This window comes from Primulina eburnea, chromosome 15, assembly GCF_022965805.1.
Source record: "Primulina eburnea isolate SZY01 chromosome 15, ASM2296580v1, whole genome shotgun sequence".
NCBI classification, from domain to species: domain Eukaryota; kingdom Viridiplantae; phylum Streptophyta; class Magnoliopsida; order Lamiales; family Gesneriaceae; genus Primulina; species Primulina eburnea.
The window spans coordinates 26,276,827-26,295,666 of NC_133115.1; the positions used below are offsets into that span (position 1 = coordinate 26,276,827).

Consider the following 18,840-nt stretch of genomic DNA (forward strand, 5'->3'; position numbering starts at 1 on the left):
AAGGATTTTTCTTGCAAGAAGTTGCTTTGGCCGAAGCCCTCTAGCTGTGGGAGGTTGGAAACCGAGGAGATAATCTGAATGGAGGGGGTGTCGATTGTGGGGGAGAAATGTTTAGGTTAAATGGTGAATTAGGTGGTAATTAGTAAACAAATAGTTAATAGGCCCTAATTTGTTTAATCAAAAGTTTAAAAGAGTTTTAGGCCCAAAAATCTTACAAGTAGGCCCATTAAATCCAAACACACTTCCGAAAAATATTTCGTGTTGAAAATTTTTTGAAAATATTAGCCGAACCCTAAAAAAGTCACTCGATTCAATAAAATTTGCGTATAGGATAAAAAATAAAATCTTGGGGGTAAATATACCTAGTAAAATCCTATTTTTGAAAAATGCACTTAAAAACGCCTTAAATTAATTAATAAAAATATAATGTGTAATAAAATAATTTTCCTGAAAATTCTCCAGTCTTCATTCCTCGTTCGAGCGCGAAATGCATCTAGAAACCATCATGCATGAACTTATAAAATTTCATGAAATAAATTCTACCATGCATTAATTATGCATAAACATAATTAAACACATAATTTTAAATAAAAATCTTAGATTGCATACATTCAGGTTACGTGAATTAAATTTCTTGACCTTACATCTTGCTTTGACCCAACAAATAAATTCAAATAAGTGCTCAGAAAGGTTGTCAAGCTGGTTATCCAAAGAATGAAGAGATTCAGATTGATCACTAAGCTTAGCATCTGGAGCTTCGACTTTGGAATCAAGTGAATGGAAAGAATTAGTGTGACCAATAGCGGAAGATGAAAGATCAGTATGACCAAGTAGAACATATGCTTAAAGTAGAACATGTGCTTGATTTTTGACAAAGTTTGATTTGAGTATAGAAAGCTGAAAAACCATCTTAGTCATATCTTCACTGATAGACGACATTTATTTGGACATATGATATTTGAATAGTTTAAAAACAGATTTAGCAGCAGCTTGCTCAAAAGTAATGCCTTCGACAACTTCAATGGTTTTATTTCAGCTGCGCTTAACATCCTCCGCGTCAAATGCTAGTGTGGTCAGATCATTAGCATATGGAGCTTCTACCTCCATACGTTCTTTAATCTCGGCAAAGCAATCAACACACATTTATTGTTCAAAATACTGGTCTACTGGATGTCCAAAATTCAGAAACATGGCAGAAGTTGGATCAATATTGAGTTCTGGTTCATTAAGCATTTGAACAACATCTGGATTCAAAGGCATACTATATTCAGTATCACCAGACATAATTTCTCTCATTTCTTGTTGATGTTTGACAGAGAACAATAAGCACATATTTTTGGACTTGGAGAGTTTCAGCGACATCAACATTTGGTTCTTCATTTTCAGGGTTGATGGAAACAGTAGGCGGTACAACAAAGGCTATCAAATACAATAGTAACTTATGAATCTGCTTCCTGAATAATGAATTTATTACTTCTTCTACTGCTGAAAACTTGTGAACATACAAGAGTGACGAAAAAGTTGGTTGAACAGGTGAAGCAGCAACAACAAAAACAGAAACTTATACATTTTAATGTGTAGGAGTATCATAGACCTCATACCTTGGAGAGCTTTTGGTCCGTTCCTCAACTGGCTTAACCTTAAATGGTCCTGAAATCCCAAACACAACATATTCACTCAAATTCTTCCCAATAAGCATTACTCTCTAAAGTTCTGAAATTGGAAGATAGTTGAATGATCACTTGTTGGAACATTTCATGTTCGTATATCTTGATTTTGATGTTAACAAAACTTGATATTTTGAGTCTAATTATTTTATCTAAGCTCGCAGAAAGTTGAAACTGATCAGGCTGCGAACTGATCAGTTATCGAGTCAAAACCGAAGCTATCAAGATGAAAACTGAAAATGTCAACTGATTGCCCAAACTAAACTAGCCGAACTGAAATATCAAAGATCAGTTAAGTTGATAGGTGATTCAGGAAAAGAAATTCAGAAGCCCGGCCAGCTGATGAGTTCAACTGATGAAGAGCCCAACTGACCAGTTCAATTGAATTAGTGAAATCAGTTTAACTGACGAGCCAACTGATTTCACCACATCAGTTCAAAACCAGTTCAGAGCATCAGTGGAACCGACCAGTTTGCATAACAAGACAAGCTTATCTAAGTGGAATCCAGCTGTGCGCATTAAGAAAATCAATTGTCCAGTCAAATGATAATAATGAATGTTACAGCAAAGCTTAAAGTTGAGACGTTCCAGAATGGATGTCAGAAAAGACAAGAGACACATTTCGAGGAACAAATTCAAAATGCAACGAACACATTTGATAGGTCTTGATGTACGGTCACATTGCCTCTATAAATACAAGATCAAGACCATCACAAACAAGTGTGTGATGTATATTCTAACAAGAATTTGAGTCCAACAATTGGTAATACATAAGAGTTAATAAAGCACGGACCATAAGTTGGCTTGTTGAATGTATATTCTAACAAGAATTTGAGTCCAACAATAGGTAATACTTGTCTTGAAACATACATGTTATCACAAAGATTCTTTTATATTTTTAAATATAACATAATTATTTTATTCAATCGAAATCTTGGAATTTTAACAAAAATTATCAAATGATAACGACACAATTCAAATTTTTTAAAAATTAAATTAACTCAAGAACATGTTCTTCCTACTCCAAATAGCTCATGTGCAAATTCTATACTATCTCAGCATGATTTTTCCTGAGATATACTTTCTAATAACTGCACAAACTTGCAAATTATATTAATCTAACATTGACTGTGGGTATGAAATCTATCACTTACACTTTTAAAAAATCATATATGATATACATTAATTATAGAACTCAAATATTTTCAAAACCAATTGAAGCGTAAGTGTACAAAAAAGAATTTGCCCATTAAATCTAAGAAATGTAGTTTGTACGATTTAATATTTACAATAAGTATTCATATATATATATATTATAATATATTTTAAAAAAATTGATGATATATAAATGAAAAATAAGACAAGTCCTTGTACGTCTTTCTGTGCCCATTACCCACGGCCATTCGACATATTCCGAAAAAATTAAAAAATTCTCATTGGTGGTTCACAATATTGTATCCTGCACCTGCTCGCACCAAATCCTGCCTCCCCTGACGCAAAGCCCAAATCTCTGCTCTCCAGGCTGCGTCTCCTCGAAACATCGTATTCAAATCGTGCGCCGGTCCTCGTTTTTCTGTCTGAATTAGTGTACGAAAATTCGTTGTAAGCCTTTCTTCTATCTCTGATTCTTTTTTCTACCAAATTTGGACTTGAATTTGATCAGGGAAGCTGACAATGGCGTCAAGCGGCGGCGGCGAAGCATCGACGTGGCGGCCGCAGGAAGAGGGACTGCGGGAGATCTGTGTACTTCTGGAGAAACAGATGGCTCCGTCCTCCGATGACAAGTCGCAGATTTATCAGAAGCTCCAGCAGTACTCTCAGTTTCCTGATTTCAATAATTACCTGGCATTCATTTTTGCGCGCGTGGAGGTCTCTTTTTTATTGTTACCTAGATAATGAACTCGTGTTGGTGATCTTTTGCTTATGGTTTTTGAATATTTATGTTTAGTATCCTATACCACGATGAAATTCGGCAACTATAATTGTGATGAATGTAATTGTTTCACGCCTCAGTCCCTTTGGAGTTGGCAGCGGCGTAGCAGTAGATTCTGCTTTATTACAACGAGGGGACTATATGGGAGGTGGGACTGTAAGCTATCGTTATTGAAAATGCTGTGCAAGTAACGCCTATTGTATTAAAGTCGACATAAATGTGCATATCTCGCGATGAATGAAAACTGGAGACTGTTTTGTGATTTAGCTTATGAGTTTCTGTTGGTAATTTGGATGCTTAGTATTATTAACTAGGTGTCTTAGGACAGGTGTACTTCTTTGTTCACCGAAGCATTCAAGAAACTATGACATGGGGGATGGTGGACTAATTATATGAGCTTTACAGATCGTTCAAGGATTCTTAATCTGTGGGCGAACAGATACTCTAAGAAAATGATTAATTTTATATATCTACACCCATGGGCCTGCAGAATGGAATTTTATGTTGTCTTAACTTTCGGGTGAATGATGTTGCAGGCGAAATCAATTGAAATTAGGCAAGCAGCAGGGTTACTTCTAAAAAATAACCTTAGAAGTGCATTAAAGACTATGCTGCCTACAAACCAGCAATACCTGAAGTCAGAGTTGTTACCTTGTATCGGAGCAGCTGATAGGCAAATCAGGTCGACAGCTGGGACTATCATTAGTACTTTTGTTCAGATTGGGGGAGTAGCAGCATGGCCTGAACTGCTGCATGCACTTATGAAGTGCTTAGATGGTAAGGATGTCAATCACATAGAAGGTGCTATGGATGCTTTGTCTAAGGTATGGATTATCATTATATTTAAGTTACTCCTGAGTCACTTTTTCTCAGATTTTGGCTTTTGTTTTATAGACCAACCATGTGAAAGTGCTTCATGCACCATTCGGGGTCGTCTCAACGAGCTAAATTTTATCATTACATGATTCTATAGCTTTGTCAGATGCATACGGTTGATGTCTGATACTGTGAAGGAATTTCTCCGTTGTGATTATCTTGATCAAATAGACATTTTAGCATGAAACTGTTGTACCTTTTCTATAGGCCTTTACTCTTTCTGTCACAGTTCTTCTTACTTAATGAGAGAATAATATGGGAGACAGGATTCATATAAAGGTCTAACACTTTACTGACGTGTTTTGACACAGATATGTGAGGATGCTCCCCAAGTGCTTGATTCTGATATTCCTGGATTATCTGAACGACCCATTGATGTTTTTCTTCCAAGATTCCTCCAGGTTTTTCACCAGTTATTTCTTACATTGCTTCTCTCTCGCTGTTTGTCTCATTGAGTAAATGGAACATATTTTACCCATGGACTCATTTATTAATTTGTATTATTTTGTGCAAACAGCTTTTCCAATCGCCAAACGTTACATTGAGGAAGCTTTCCTTGGGTTCTGTAAATCAGTACATCTTGCTAATGCCTACAGTGAGTTGAACTGGATTAGTTACTTTTCCAGTTTATCTTTTTTATCTTTTTTCTGCATGTGACAACTTTTCTTATGAAATTTACAGGTCTTATATTCGTCTATGGACAAATATTTGCAAGGTTTATTTGTTCTCTCTAATGACCCTGCTCCAGAAGTTAGGAAGTTGGTAAGCAATTCTTTCAGTTATCAATTGTTAATCAGATAAAAATCAAATGATTATCTACTTTTCCTTTGTGATTAAGTCTGAAATTACCGTTCTCCTCAAATATTCATGCTGGCTTCCTCACGCTTTTTTCTTCTTGGACGATGGTTTAATTTATACATTGAATATTTGGTCTTACTGAAATAATTTGTCAGTAAGCCTTCTGTGATTCACCGTGTTAGTTTAACTTTTTAATAATCCTTGTAAGCTTAAGCGCATCAGTGAACTAATATGCTAGTTAACCGTTATCTATACATGGCTAAGTTAGGTGGTCCAATCATGAAAAGTTGTGGGAATTCATCATCACCATGTGTTCAATCTAAGATAAAAAGGACAAGTGTGAACTTTTTTTTACGTCACGATGAAGATATAAAGTCTTTTCCTGTACGAAAATACAGCTCCACCAAAAGTAAATGGGATCAGACTTGTTTAATATGTCATACATTCGTGTCTATCCATTCTATAATCGAGCGTTCGTGATTGAATGAGTTCTTCTGGAACTTCTTCAACTTTGCCTTTTCATATTCATGTTGCCTGTGATTCTGATTTTGGGTGGACTGTGCGAGCTTAGTTTGTGAAAATTTTTTTTTTTTGATAGAAAACTATTTGAATATATAGAAAATTTTAGATAAGTTACAATAAACAGACAGAGGATAAGTAATCCGCTGTGAACTCAAATCCTTCTTAACGTAGCCTACTACGTCAAGAAAATTCTAAAGACTATTGTTGATGCATTACAAACTTCAAATCTCTAACCACATCGTTTATGCTCAAATGACTAAATTCTTTCAATCTCGTCGTCCAAGTTGCAATCCTGAATTTCGATTTGTCCCAAACTTGATCAACTGAGTCTTGTTCATCTTGAAAAATTCTTTTATTCCTTTCCAACCACAAGGACCAAAAGATGCAATGTATAATCATGTGCCAAAATTCTTTGAGAGCTGATGGCAGTGGACAAACCGAATCTTCATACAGCAACTCTTTAGCCTGGTTTGGAAATGCCCATTGAACTCCCAACTCTCTTTGAACTTTTATCCAAATGCAACGCGCAAAGGAACAATGCAGCAGGATGTGGTCCTGTTTTTCTTCGTCTCGGCGACATAAGCAGCACCACTGAGGCCTAAGAACGCAGCTTCTCCACCTATTTTGCATCACGTCACATGTAGGCAACTTCCCCAAAGCGACGATCCACGAGAAAATCTTAATCTTTTGTGGGACATTAACTTTCCAGATTGTTTTGTAGCAATTGAAGTTTGGAAATGAGGTAGTGTCGAAAAACGAATTATAGAACGATTTGACAGAGAACAAACCCGACGACTCCCCCAACCAAACTCTATGGTCGTCCACACCCAGTCTTAATCTAACTCCATCTAGGACTCCTAACATGATTGTGAACTCCACTTAACTCCTCATCAGACAAGTCTCTCCTAAACCTCACGTCCCAAGAGTATGAAGAGAAATCTCCGGTGTTGCTGACGTGAATAAAATGATTGATAGGTTTGTTAACAGAGATACAAATACGAAACAAAGACGGAAATGTGACATTAAATGACTCCCCTCCCTGCCATACATCCTCCCAAAATCTAATTACGTTACCCTTATTTGGCACCGCCCTCACTTGTTGATGAAAAGCCTTGTAAGACCTTGAAATAAATTTCCAAGGACTTTTAAACGTTGTTCTCTCCGCCAATCCCAAGTCCCACCCGTTGTTCTGTAACCCATACTTACTTTTGATAACCTTTTTCCACAACGTCTCCCTCTCAGTCGAACATCTCCACCACCACTTACCCAGAAGAGCCTTATTTCTAAGGCCAATGTTCCCCAAACCCAAACCTCCCTTTTCCTTCGGTTTACACACCTGGTACCAACCTATGACATGACAATGTTTATCTCCCTCGTCTCCATCCCACAAGAAATTCCTCATTATCTTTTCCATTTTTACCGCGACATTTTTTGGAACCTTGAAGAGTGACATGTAATAAGCTGGCATGGCGCAAAGGACTGAATGAATCAGAATAAGACGCCCACCCCTAGATAAAAAGGCTTTTTTCCAGCTGACCAGTTTCTTGGCCATCTTTGAAGTTACGGCTTCCCAAAACTCAGATTTGGTAGGATTTCCTCCCAGCGGGAGACCTAAATACCTGATGGGCCATGACCCTTTTAGCCCCCCAAATGCTACTGCCATTTCTTCAACTTCCTCATCCAGAAAATTCAAGCCGAGCACTACACTCTTGCTCATATTTATTTTCAGACCTGATTTGTGTGAAAAGCAATTGAGAATATTCATTATTGCCATAACATCTTTCTTTGAGTCCACGAAAAAGAGAACATCATCCGCAAACTGTAAGTGTGTAATTTTCAATTTGTCTTTTCCAATTACGAACCCCATAACATCTTTGGCCTCCTTTGCCTTGTCTACCATTCTCCCCAACACATCGGCAACAATATTAAAAAGAAAAGGTGATAATGGATCGCCTTGTCGTAGCCCTCTTTCCCCTCTGATTTTCCCACACGTCCTCCCATTCACGAAAATCGAGAAAGAAACGTTTGAAACACATCCCTTGATCCACCTCCTCCACCTCTCACCAAAACCTTTATGTAATAGAGCATAGTCCAAAAATTGCCAATCTACTTTATCATATGCTTTTTCTAGATCAATCTTAAGCACCCATCCCTTCTTTTTCTTCTTACGATATTCTTCCACCATCTCATTCGCGATAAGACAACAGTCTAATATCTGTCTGCCTTTGATAAATGCACATTGGTTTTCCGCGATGGTTTTGTGGAAAACCTTTTTCAGCCTGTTAACCAATACCTTAGACAAAATTTTATACAAGCTTGTAACCAAACTAATTGGTCGGAAATCTCTAATATTCTGCGCATCATTTTTCTTAGGTATTAGGCAAATATAAGTTTCATTAGTTATACCATTCACAACCCCTGCATGGAAAAATTCTGAGAAAACCTTTAACAAATCCACTCGCAATGTCTCCCAATTTTTCTGAAAAAATTCCAATGTGAATCCATCCGGCCCTGGCGCTTTCGAGCCATCGCAATCAAATACAGCCTTTTTAATTTCTTCCTCGTCGAAATGTTTTTCCAACTCGACTGCATCTTCTATCATTATCGGTGACCAATCCAGTCCATCAATATTCATCCCGAAATCTTCCTGTCTTCCCCCTTCCCCTACTGTCTTTGTGAACAAATTCTGATAAAACTTAACAACTTCAGTCTCAATCTGCTTTGCCTCGTTAATAATTCTGCCATCTTCCACCTGAAGTTTCTCAATCAATGCTCTATTCCTCCTGTTATTCAGAATATTGTGAAAGAATTTTGTGTTTTTGTCCCCTTGTTGCAACCATTGAAGTTTCGCTTTTTGGTTTTGAATCTGAAAATGTGCAAAGGTTGATTTTTCCAGTTCACATTTTATCTCCATCCTCTCGTTTTTCAACGCCTCTGACCACAGTTCAGCTGCCTCGAGACCATCCAATTGCTTAATTTTGTTAGATAATTCTTGAATTTTTAAACGGACATCCCCAAAAACTTCCTTGTTCCAATCTGTAACATATTTTTTCATAATTTTCAGTTTCTGCATAAACTTATATCCTTCCCACCCTTGTACACCATCTGTATTCCACCATGACCTTACTAAATCATTGAATTTTCGATGAGACAGCCATGCGTTTTCAAACCGAAACGGTGCCGGGCCCCATCGTAGCTTGGATGTGTCTAACAATATCGGGCAGTGATCCGATGTGATTCTTGGAAGAACAGTTTGTCTAGAGTTTTGAAAGACCTGCCTCCATCCTGCAGAGAATAGAAATCTGTCCAATCTACTGCAAATTGGGACCGATCTGAAGTTGGACCACGTGAATTTGCCATTTAAAAGTGGTGGATCAAAAAGTTCCAGCTCTTCTATCAATGCATCAAAACAGTTCATGCTTGTAGTTGAAGAAATACTATTAATTTTTTCTCCCACGTTTCGCACCACGTTGAAATCGCCACCGAGGCACCAACGATCACCACAAATTACTTTCAGCCCCGCTAATTCATCCCAAAACAATTCTCTCAACCTCGGTTTAACAGGCCCATAAATTGCTGAAAACCACCAACTTCTCGAGTCCGACATTGAGATCTCAATGGATACCGAGAAATCCCCAATTAAGTTGTTAATAACATTGACTATTCTGGGATCCCACATTACAAGAATTCCCCCCGACCTTCCAATCGAAGGCAAACAAACCCAGTCAACAAATCTCATTTTCCAAACACTTGCCACAAACTTAGTATCTATCTTTTCACGTTTTGTCTCCAAAAGAACCACAACATCCGGCCTTTCCTTTTTAATAATTGATCGAACTAGTTGTCTTCTCCTCACTGCCCCTCCACCTCTAATGTTCCAAGCACAAATTTTCATCTATAAAATTTTGGGACCCTCGAAGTGGAACCTCGTTCATAACTGATACCACATTGAAGTCGGTACATTTCCTTCTTCAAACGACATTTCGGCAGCTTCTCCTTGGCTCCTACGGTAACCTTTAACCCAACCCCTTCTGCTTCTTGCTCAAAACGGTCTTTAAACTCCCCTATTTCTGAAGCTGTTAATTCTCTGGTATTACAAGGCTCTTCATCAACGTTTCCTACCCCACTCCCTAGAAGACCACTAGACTTACCCACGACTGAGATAGGTGAAGATAAAATCGCATTTAGTGAAACGTAATGAAATGTAAAAGATGATTGTTTACCGTTAAGAACCTGACCCACATTAGATTTAATATTTTCTCGGGGATCGCCTTTTGAGTTGTTATTTGTTGACGTAGGAATTGAGCACGACACCTTCAAATCATCAGCATTTTCTTCTCTCGGTTCAACGACTGAATTGGTCTTTGTATGCTTTGGAGTTGAGAACAGATCTTCCAATTCTGCAGCAGCATCTTCAAAGGGTTCATGATGTTCCGAGCTAATGTACCCCGAACTGTCTGATTCGAAAGAATCAAACTCTCCTTGTAGCAAGTCATCTTGCGATTCTTCAAACTCAATGTCCTCGAAATTGTCCTTCTCCACCCCCTCTTCTTTGCTGCCTAAATCCCTTTGATGGATTCTTTGAGTCAGGCTTTCCGGTACAACCTGTGATTCAATGCCCACAAACTCTTCCGATTTTCTTATACGTCGATATGTTTTCCAGAATTGATTAGGTGTCTCATCATTAAAGCTGATTCCCGGTCCTTTTTCGAGATCCACAGAGTGTTTACTATTCGTGGATCCTATTGAATGTAGACATCTTTTTCCTTTTCAGCTTTTCTTTCTGATATTCTATTATTGACATTATTTTCTCATTTTTTTTGGATGGCTAAGATGTAAGGTTGGGTATTTTGTAGAGACGGGTTCTTTTTCACTTTTATTTCTTGGATAAAATATTCAATAAAACTGGCTAATTCTGTAAACAGTTATACACTATTTTGTTTTCATACTCATTTGTAGTCATTTGGAAATTTACTTTGCCTTGTTGCCCACTATACCATGATTGGAAAAGAAAAAAGTATTCTGTGATTGCTTGTTAAAAGTTGAGATACTTTGAAGTTTATCTATCCAGGTTTATTCTTATTATGCTTAAAATTTCCATGGAATCTGGAGATGAATTTTAAACTTGTGCCATTTTTTTTGTTTTATCAATCGATCATGATTTCATTGACATTAGACACATCTTTTGTGACTTACATATGATTTGCTAAGTTTTAACTTTTAAGGCTTTCATTTCTGAGTCACTAAACTATTTGGTGGCATTTTGTTTTTTTTACCCTTCCGTGGAACAGGTGTGTTCTGCATTTGTTCAGCTAGTTGAAGTTCGTTCAGCTGTCCTGGAGGTGTGCAATTCTTTTTTTCATGCTCAGTTTTCTACAATGTTCAGTTTAAAAGTCACTTCAATCTTTTCTGATACTTAAATACATAACTAAATTTGATCTGATAATTTTTATGGGTGCCTAAGATTCAGTTCCAAAAGCTTTTCTTCTGCTGTCCTTGTATTAATTAGATAACCTTATGCAGCCTCACTTAAGGAATGTAATCGAGTATATATTGATAGTCAACAAGGACCCCGATGATGAAGTGGCTCTAGAAGCTTGTGAATTTTGGTAAAATAGTTGTTCTCTTCTTTATGTGCCTGGCGCTATCGTGTTTTTTTTATGGATTAGTTTTGCTTCTAAATAGAAGTAAATTTCCATGTTTCATTTGCATTTGCATCAAGTTTTAATGTTTAGTAGGAGATGCCATCTTGTGAGTTGATGATCCAATATTCTTTGACTCGCCTTAGTGATTCACCTTGCATGTTTTGGAAATTTACTTTTTTGAAGCTCACAGCAACTAAGTTGGATTATTCACGTTCGGTTTCTTTCTTTTTATGTTCTGCATTATTTTGACCATATATTTTGATGTTTTGGTTTCTAAATAATTTATTTTTTACTTTTTTTTTTTCATTTTATCTATCTCTGAATGCACACGTTTAGCCGTTAGAGCTATTGATGTGTAGGTTAGGTTGTAGAGCTCCAAATCTTATTCCATTAATGAAAAGTTGCCCTTGAGTATTCTGCTATGTTCTTCAATAGGTTGTTGTGCCCAGGTGTCAAACGCTGCATCCTTTTTGCTAATATGTTGTTGCTCATTTGTTTATTAATGGATTAATAGGTATATACTTGCGATCTCATTTACTAACCCCACCATACTGGTAACAAGATATGAATGTTAGAGATGGCCTAGTTAACTTTGTTATTGAACAGCTAATCTAATTTTTGTCAATTACTCCAAAAATGTTCATGGTCCGAGCAGATCTTAAGATATTTAGCCCTCCTTATTTCTGAAGGACACCCAAGTTTTAACTTGAATGTCCTTTTGCCTTATTTTGTTACTTTTATTCCTTTGTCAGTTCATTTTCTTTAATGTCTATTATTGTATTCATAATGCCTTTTCAACTCTGTAGTTATGAGTTCCGTTTTTAAGTTGCTGGCTTTGGTCTACAGGTCAACTTACTGCGAAGCTGAATTGCCCCCTGAAAACTTGAGAGAATTTTTACCACGCCTTATTCCAGTATATTCCCCATCAGGCTCTTATTATATCTGATGCTACTTGTTTATATCTTTCAATGAATTTAAACAACTTGTGTAGGTTTTGCTTTCAAACATGGCTTACGCTGATGATGACGAATCAGTTTTGGAAGCTGAGGTTTGTAGTCTGCTTCATTACCGGACTTCAACTTGATTCAAACATTAATTGAAATTAATGCTGTTTTTTTTTTAACCTTTCATTGCAGGAGGATGGATCTCTTCCGGATCGAGATCAGGTTTAGTTGTCATTTTTCTGCACTGTTACTTAATAAATACTCTGCTCATTAAAATCACAATTTTCGTAACTATTATTTAACCCAGGATCTGAAACCTCGTTTCCATTCGTCACGTTTTCATGGATCAGAGGATGCAGAAGAGGAGGTGTGTATTAATTGATCATCCTGTCATATTGTCCAGGGAGAAACTTGGGTTTTTTTCTTTACTTTAATTTTTTGTGTACTTTGGGGTGGAATATTTACATTATGTCGAATATTGCGTGTGTGTTATTTTCAAGTGGTGAGTATTTATCTGGTTTGGTTTTGTGGGAGTGGATGACCTTGAAATTTGTCCTGACCTCACAATTAATTAGATGTCAATTCTATTTTTAAATGATGTCTATAGCACATATTTTCATTAGCTGATAGGATTTTTTAATTACAGGATGATGACATTGTGAATGTTTGGAATTTGAGAAAGTGCAGTGCAGCTGCTCTGGATTTTCTCTCCAATGTTTTTGGGGATGATATTTTACCCACATTGATGCCCGTTATACAGGTGGTTAGGTTGCTTTGCGATTTTGTGTAGCTTCTGTTCTTTGTTTTTCCCTTGCTAGTTTCTCTACTTTATTCTCATTATTCTCAACCTGACTAAAATTTCCTAGGACGAAAATACTCTCGTTACATGCGTGCATGTAATCTAATGCATTACTGAGCTTATTTTAGGTCTTATGTATTGTGCTGCAATGCCCCAATTTTTCCTTTTTTTAATCCCTGTGAACAAATTGCTTCATATGGTTTTTGGATAAAAATTACCCTCAAAGAAAGAGTATGACACATTTAAGCAAATCTTAAGAGGGCTGTGTATGTCTTTAGATGCACACAAACACGCACACACTTCAATCTTTCTTTCAATTGCATCATTCATAGTGAATGTGGACAATTTATATAGCGATTTGGTGATCTACTTTGAAATAGTTTTTAGACAATATTTACGAGAATACAAATTTCTGCAGTTAATGAAAATATATGAAAATGTATTGCATTACTTGATCATATTCGTTAAACAATTCAATTAGGTAGAATGTATTTAGGTATGCTTTTTAATGTATCATTTTCAATTATTAATTTGGAAGAAGGCCATAAAGTGAAGAGTGAAATCCTCACAATTATTGAGGGTAGCTGCTGAAATAATTTGAGAGGATAATATTTGTGCTTTTTGTCTTTTTCAATTAAATTAATCATCCAGTTTTATTATGTTTTGATTACTTCTCAAGCTTCTATAATTTTCGCATTTTCTTTTTATGCAGGCAAAGTTGTCCACTGGCGGTGATGAAGCTTGGAAAGACCGGGAAGCTGCAGTTTTAGCTCTTGGTGCTATAGGTGAGGGTTGCATTAATGGACTGTATCCCCATTTGTCAGAGGTAAATGTTTATATAAATTAGTCCGAAATGACTTCTTAGGTTTGCATTTTGATTCAAATCTCTTTCCCTCCCTTATCTCATTTTTTCCCTTCTCAAGTATTTTAAGTAACCTGACACTATTAACTCCACAATACTTATACTATTGTTGTGAAATTACTTTGTGTTGATCTGATTCTACATTTCTTTGCTCCTTAAAGTATAAAAACATGTTTTTTTTAAGTGCATGATTATCCATCAACCATATCCTTTAGTATGTCAAACAACTATGCTTTAAGGGCATACCAACGTAACTCAGATGTTATGTTATCTATGATTTCCTTGCAGTTATGTTATTTATATATTAATCTTGGCTATTCAATGTACTTCAACATAAAACATTAGGAAACATCATGTTAGAAATTTGGTGGGGTCCATAATTGTTAATAGCGAGTGTAGCACTCGCTATAGCGCATAGCGACGCAAAGCCCCATGGCTACAGGGCGCTACACGCACAACACTTCCACATAGCGCTGAGGCGATAGCGACACTATAGGAAAGAAAAGCGTATGACTTTAAAAAAATAATAATTTTTGGCCTATGAAATCAACCCTGCATTGTATCGTCTTCTAGTTCAATCTTCTCCATTACTCCAAGCCTTACTTAAACCCTACAATTCTCAACCGCTTCTCTCGCCGGACATCGCGCTCTCGGCCGTCGGACATCGGGCCGTCGGATTTATATGCTTGTGGCATTTTACTTTCAAATAGCTCTCGCTCCGTGATTCGCTATGCGCTATAGCCACGGGCAACTTTTGCTCCACGGGGTGCTACGCGCGTTTGACAACTATGGTGGGGTCGATAACTGCCAGGGTGATGAAAGCATGAACTCAATTGCGCTTTAGCTGCAGATTTGTGGAGTAGCAGGGGCCATAGCTTCAGATATCAAGGTTTTTAGACCTGCATGAAACTTTAGTCAAATATCTGACCTTACCTAAGGGTGAACATCACTTGGTAATCAAGAAGTAACCTTGGTGATCAACGACAGACTGTGTTGATGCTTTGCTAAGATTTTCACATCATGGAAGTGAGGCAGGGAAGAAGTAAACATAATGAAAAACTGCGAAGGATAGTCCTTGCTGCCATGGAATATATAAAAATAAGCATATCATTCATCACCAGATTTTTTACAAGAATATACTCTAGGTTTTCTACTTTGGTTAGTTAGCCTTTCACTTCCCCTATTATTGACCGATTTTATATTGGTTTGTAAGATATCGGACTCTCTTGTTAATACTGCTCAAGTATATTCCCCTAATGTGTACCTGTTCAGCCTTTTGTTTATTATCTAAAAAAGATCCTGTTTTATGGCAATAAATTTGCTTTCAATTCTTTTGTCCTCATTCGCTCTTTTACTATCTCTGCCCCATATTCAGCCAATTTCTTATCTGAAATAGGAAATTACCCTTAAAAGCTCTCTTGTAGGACCCATTTTGCCCAATTCAGATTACAATTCAACAAATTGGTAAATTATGATAATATCTCTTGTTATGTGTCTGAAATAGCTATGTAATTCAACCGTAAGTTACCAGGTGCAGTTATCTACCATGGATTTCTCTTTCTAGACCAAATGCCTTGTTTGCTATTGTGTTATCTATATTTTTTGTTTGGCTTTCAAAACGAACACTATTTTCCCTCAAGTTTCTCCTAGCCACGATCATTTTGTTTTCATTTTCACGTCATGAGATATGTTATCAGAATTATGTTTGTTGTGGTGAAAGTTTTTCTTACAATTTCTGTGGCCTGAACACAGGTCTGCTAAAAGTGAAGCTCAGACATACCAGTCATAACACTATTTTTGGATCTTTTTGTCCTTAATTTTTCTTTTCTATGTTTTTGATGGCTTGATATTATACCAGTTTGTTTAAGCTTGGCCATTTCTCGGAAGTGTTTTTCTACTCATTCTGATACTTATTTATGCTTCTTGTAACATCAAAATTTAAATTATGAAGACTGGTTCAGCGTTCTCTTTTTTCCTTATCCTAATTTGTCTAGATAAATTAATATTCTTTTGATTTGCAGATTATTTCATTTCTGATTCCACTGCTAGATGACAAGTTTCCCCTTATACGGAGTATCTCTTGTTGGACAATTTCCCGTTTCAGCAAATATATTGTACAGGTAATATAAATAGTCTAGTTAGTTTTTGTTTGAGATAGAGAAGGACCTTCGACTCTTCTCTTATGATGCTCTGAAGAACTCCACTACACTGCCCTCTTTGGATTTTTTGAAGTAATAATTATTTCTAGATACTGAACCATGTCTGCTAATAATGTTTTAAAAGTGAACTGGTAAAATTTGGTTCAAGAGTAAATGGCACTTGTTGTATTAGTTATTTGAAATCATCGATTGCTTGATACACGAAGGAAAGGGTCCCCTATACTACTTTTTTTTTTTGCTTAAATCTATGGTGAATTTCTTTTTATATTCGGAGTTCTGAGCAGTAGAAACTTTTATTTCATCAAGACGCCAAGTTATTGCAAAGCTAGTTCTTGTTTCGACTCAAGCCTTGGTGAATATATAATTGATTTTAGTGTTCGTTGAAGTGTAATAACATGCCACCAGTTCCCGTATACCTGTGACACAAATGGCAATAAGAAATATGTGATTAGTTAGGTACACGCCCCTCACATCGTGTTGGAGGGGCTAGGTTTCTTTGTTGCGGTAATTCACCTCCCTAGTTTCTTTTTTACAGTTAACTAGTGTTTTTCAAACCGGAGCTTGTATTGCCTCAAAAGTAATGAAATGGTACTCGACGCAAGTGAACATGTTTGTTTAGAAGGTATATTTTGCCAGGGGGCAGGCAGAACAGTTTTTCCTTTGCACTATTGACTGAGCTATTCCAGTATTAGTCTTCGACGGTCCCATCTTTTAGTGGAGTTGCTATTTCTTGGTTGACTGATAAATAAATATTTATATATGGCTTGAGTTATGTTCTTGTGCTTAATTTTTTGTTTCACGTACTTTTTTTGTTTCCACTCTGATAATTGGTTTTCTAGATTCAGAACAATTTGTTTGTGTTCTAGGGTACTGCCCATCAAGAAGGTCATGACCAGTTCGACAAAATTCTTATTGGGCTGTTACGGAGATTATTGGATGATAACAAGCGTGTGCAAGAGGCTGCGTGTTCTGCTTTTGCGACACTTGAAGAGGTTTTTTTAGTATAGATTTATTTTGCTGTCCATCTTTGTAATTTACCTCTCTACCTGTTAAACACAGCTACCGGAAATGATGGCAAATTCAGTTCCTGGCGTCCCTAACGTTTTCTTTAATATGCAGGAGGCTGCAGGAGGATTAGTATCACGATTAGACGTCATTCTTAGGCACTTAATATGTGCCTTTGGGAAATATCAGGTTGACTTCTGATTGTGCTGTGTTCTGTTTTAATGCTATCAAATAGGAGATCAGAACCTTTTACTTATGCTAATGCATTAGAATTTTTAGAGTCTACTCTATTCTTAATTTCTTGTTCTTTTGTGAAATTTGGCTCAAATTTTACAGAGACGAAACCTTAGAATTGTATACGATGCTATTGGAACTTTAGCAGATGCTGTCGGAGGGGAACTAAATCAGGTAAAACTAATGTAAAAGCTATAACATCTCTTACCTCAGTTGCATTTATGCTCATTTTCTTTGTCATGCCCATGGAGGAACGAACTCTCGCTCACACAGTACCGCATTAACAAATATTACTTCTTTATATATTGATTACCGCAGCCCCAATATCTCGAAATCTTGATGCCCCCATTAATTGCAAAGTGGCAGCAGCTATCGAATTCTGACAAAGATCTTTTTCCACTGTTGGAATGTTTTACATCAATAGCCCAGGTACTTTAATCACCTTTGTATGTCTTGAAATCATTTTATCCTTTGGTATGCCTCTTCCACAACATCAAAAGAATACTATTCAAAACTTTATATAAAATTTGAGGACTCTATTCATATCTTTTGACACCTGATAATCTGAGCTGGCAAAGGCAGTAAGGCACTGACATTTACTTTGAATAAAGCATGCTTAAATACCACAAGTCCAATATGTTTTGTTAACAACTGGCCTTATTGTCCCTGAATTTTTCATGCATTTCAAACATGGCTCTAATCTCGAGATGCTGACACAACTCTTAATTTTCTTCATTTTGTTGTGATTGGCTAAGTTGTTAAAGTTGTATGTATAATGGCAATCAGAAGCATTGTTTAGATTTATTGGGTACTTTCCAATGTTTAGAGAATTATCTTTTCTTTGTTTTTAAATCAAATATGCACATGATTCAACAGTGTGTTTTAATGGGCATAGGTCGTCATAAAACTATGGGCTTTTGAATTTTTTTCCTCACTGAACACTTTGTTTTTGTAGTGTGATGGTAGTCAGAGTTAATAATGTGTTCTTTGCAGGCACTAGGAACTGGTTTTTCACATTTTGCGCTGCCGGTGTTTCAGAGATGCGTTGACATTATCCAAACTCAACAATTGGCTAAGGTTTTCTGTTGCATGATATTTGTTTACGGAGTTATTGATTGGATTAAATATTTAACTTTGTTGGCATCTATAGAGTATTTACTAACAATTTGCCTATGTACTTTAAACTTCGATCCCGTGTTCTTATGATTTGATCATGTAGATTTTCTTTCCAGTAACATTCTATGGTCTTGCTCTAACTTTTATTTCCCTAGATATGCAAGTTTCTTCAGAGTTCAAGGCAGTCTGTGGGACCATAATGATTAAGAATTTAGTGTCACTTGTTTAGAATGTATGGAAATGAATCTTCTCCTTTATGAAGTGCTTGTCAACCAGAGAG

The 18,840-nt window shown here is 36.6% G+C and overlaps 1 protein-coding gene across 1 annotated transcript in view; it reads left to right on the forward strand.

Moving 5' to 3' along the window:
* The first annotated feature begins 3,267 nt into the window (after positions 1-3,267).
* LOC140814958 (transportin-1-like) overlaps positions 3,268-18,840 on the forward strand; it is a 46,148-nt gene continuing 30,575 nt past the window's right edge. The window contains exons 1-19 of the mRNA XM_073174054.1: positions 3,268-3,536; positions 4,137-4,424; positions 4,788-4,877; positions 4,994-5,071; positions 5,158-5,238; positions 11,088-11,138; positions 11,320-11,405; positions 12,288-12,354; positions 12,433-12,489; positions 12,578-12,607; positions 12,693-12,752; positions 13,032-13,145; positions 13,897-14,010; positions 16,068-16,166; positions 17,072-17,197; positions 17,325-17,399; positions 17,547-17,618; positions 17,763-17,873; positions 18,438-18,521. Of these exons, the coding sequence (XP_073030155.1) occupies positions 3,342-3,536; positions 4,137-4,424; positions 4,788-4,877; positions 4,994-5,071; positions 5,158-5,238; positions 11,088-11,138; positions 11,320-11,405; positions 12,288-12,354; positions 12,433-12,489; positions 12,578-12,607; positions 12,693-12,752; positions 13,032-13,145; positions 13,897-14,010; positions 16,068-16,166; positions 17,072-17,197; positions 17,325-17,399; positions 17,547-17,618; positions 17,763-17,873; positions 18,438-18,521 (1,878 nt within the window). The 5' untranslated portion in view covers positions 3,268-3,341. The remainder of the gene's footprint in view (positions 3,537-4,136; positions 4,425-4,787; positions 4,878-4,993; positions 5,072-5,157; positions 5,239-11,087; positions 11,139-11,319; positions 11,406-12,287; positions 12,355-12,432; positions 12,490-12,577; positions 12,608-12,692; positions 12,753-13,031; positions 13,146-13,896; positions 14,011-16,067; positions 16,167-17,071; positions 17,198-17,324; positions 17,400-17,546; positions 17,619-17,762; positions 17,874-18,437; positions 18,522-18,840) is intronic.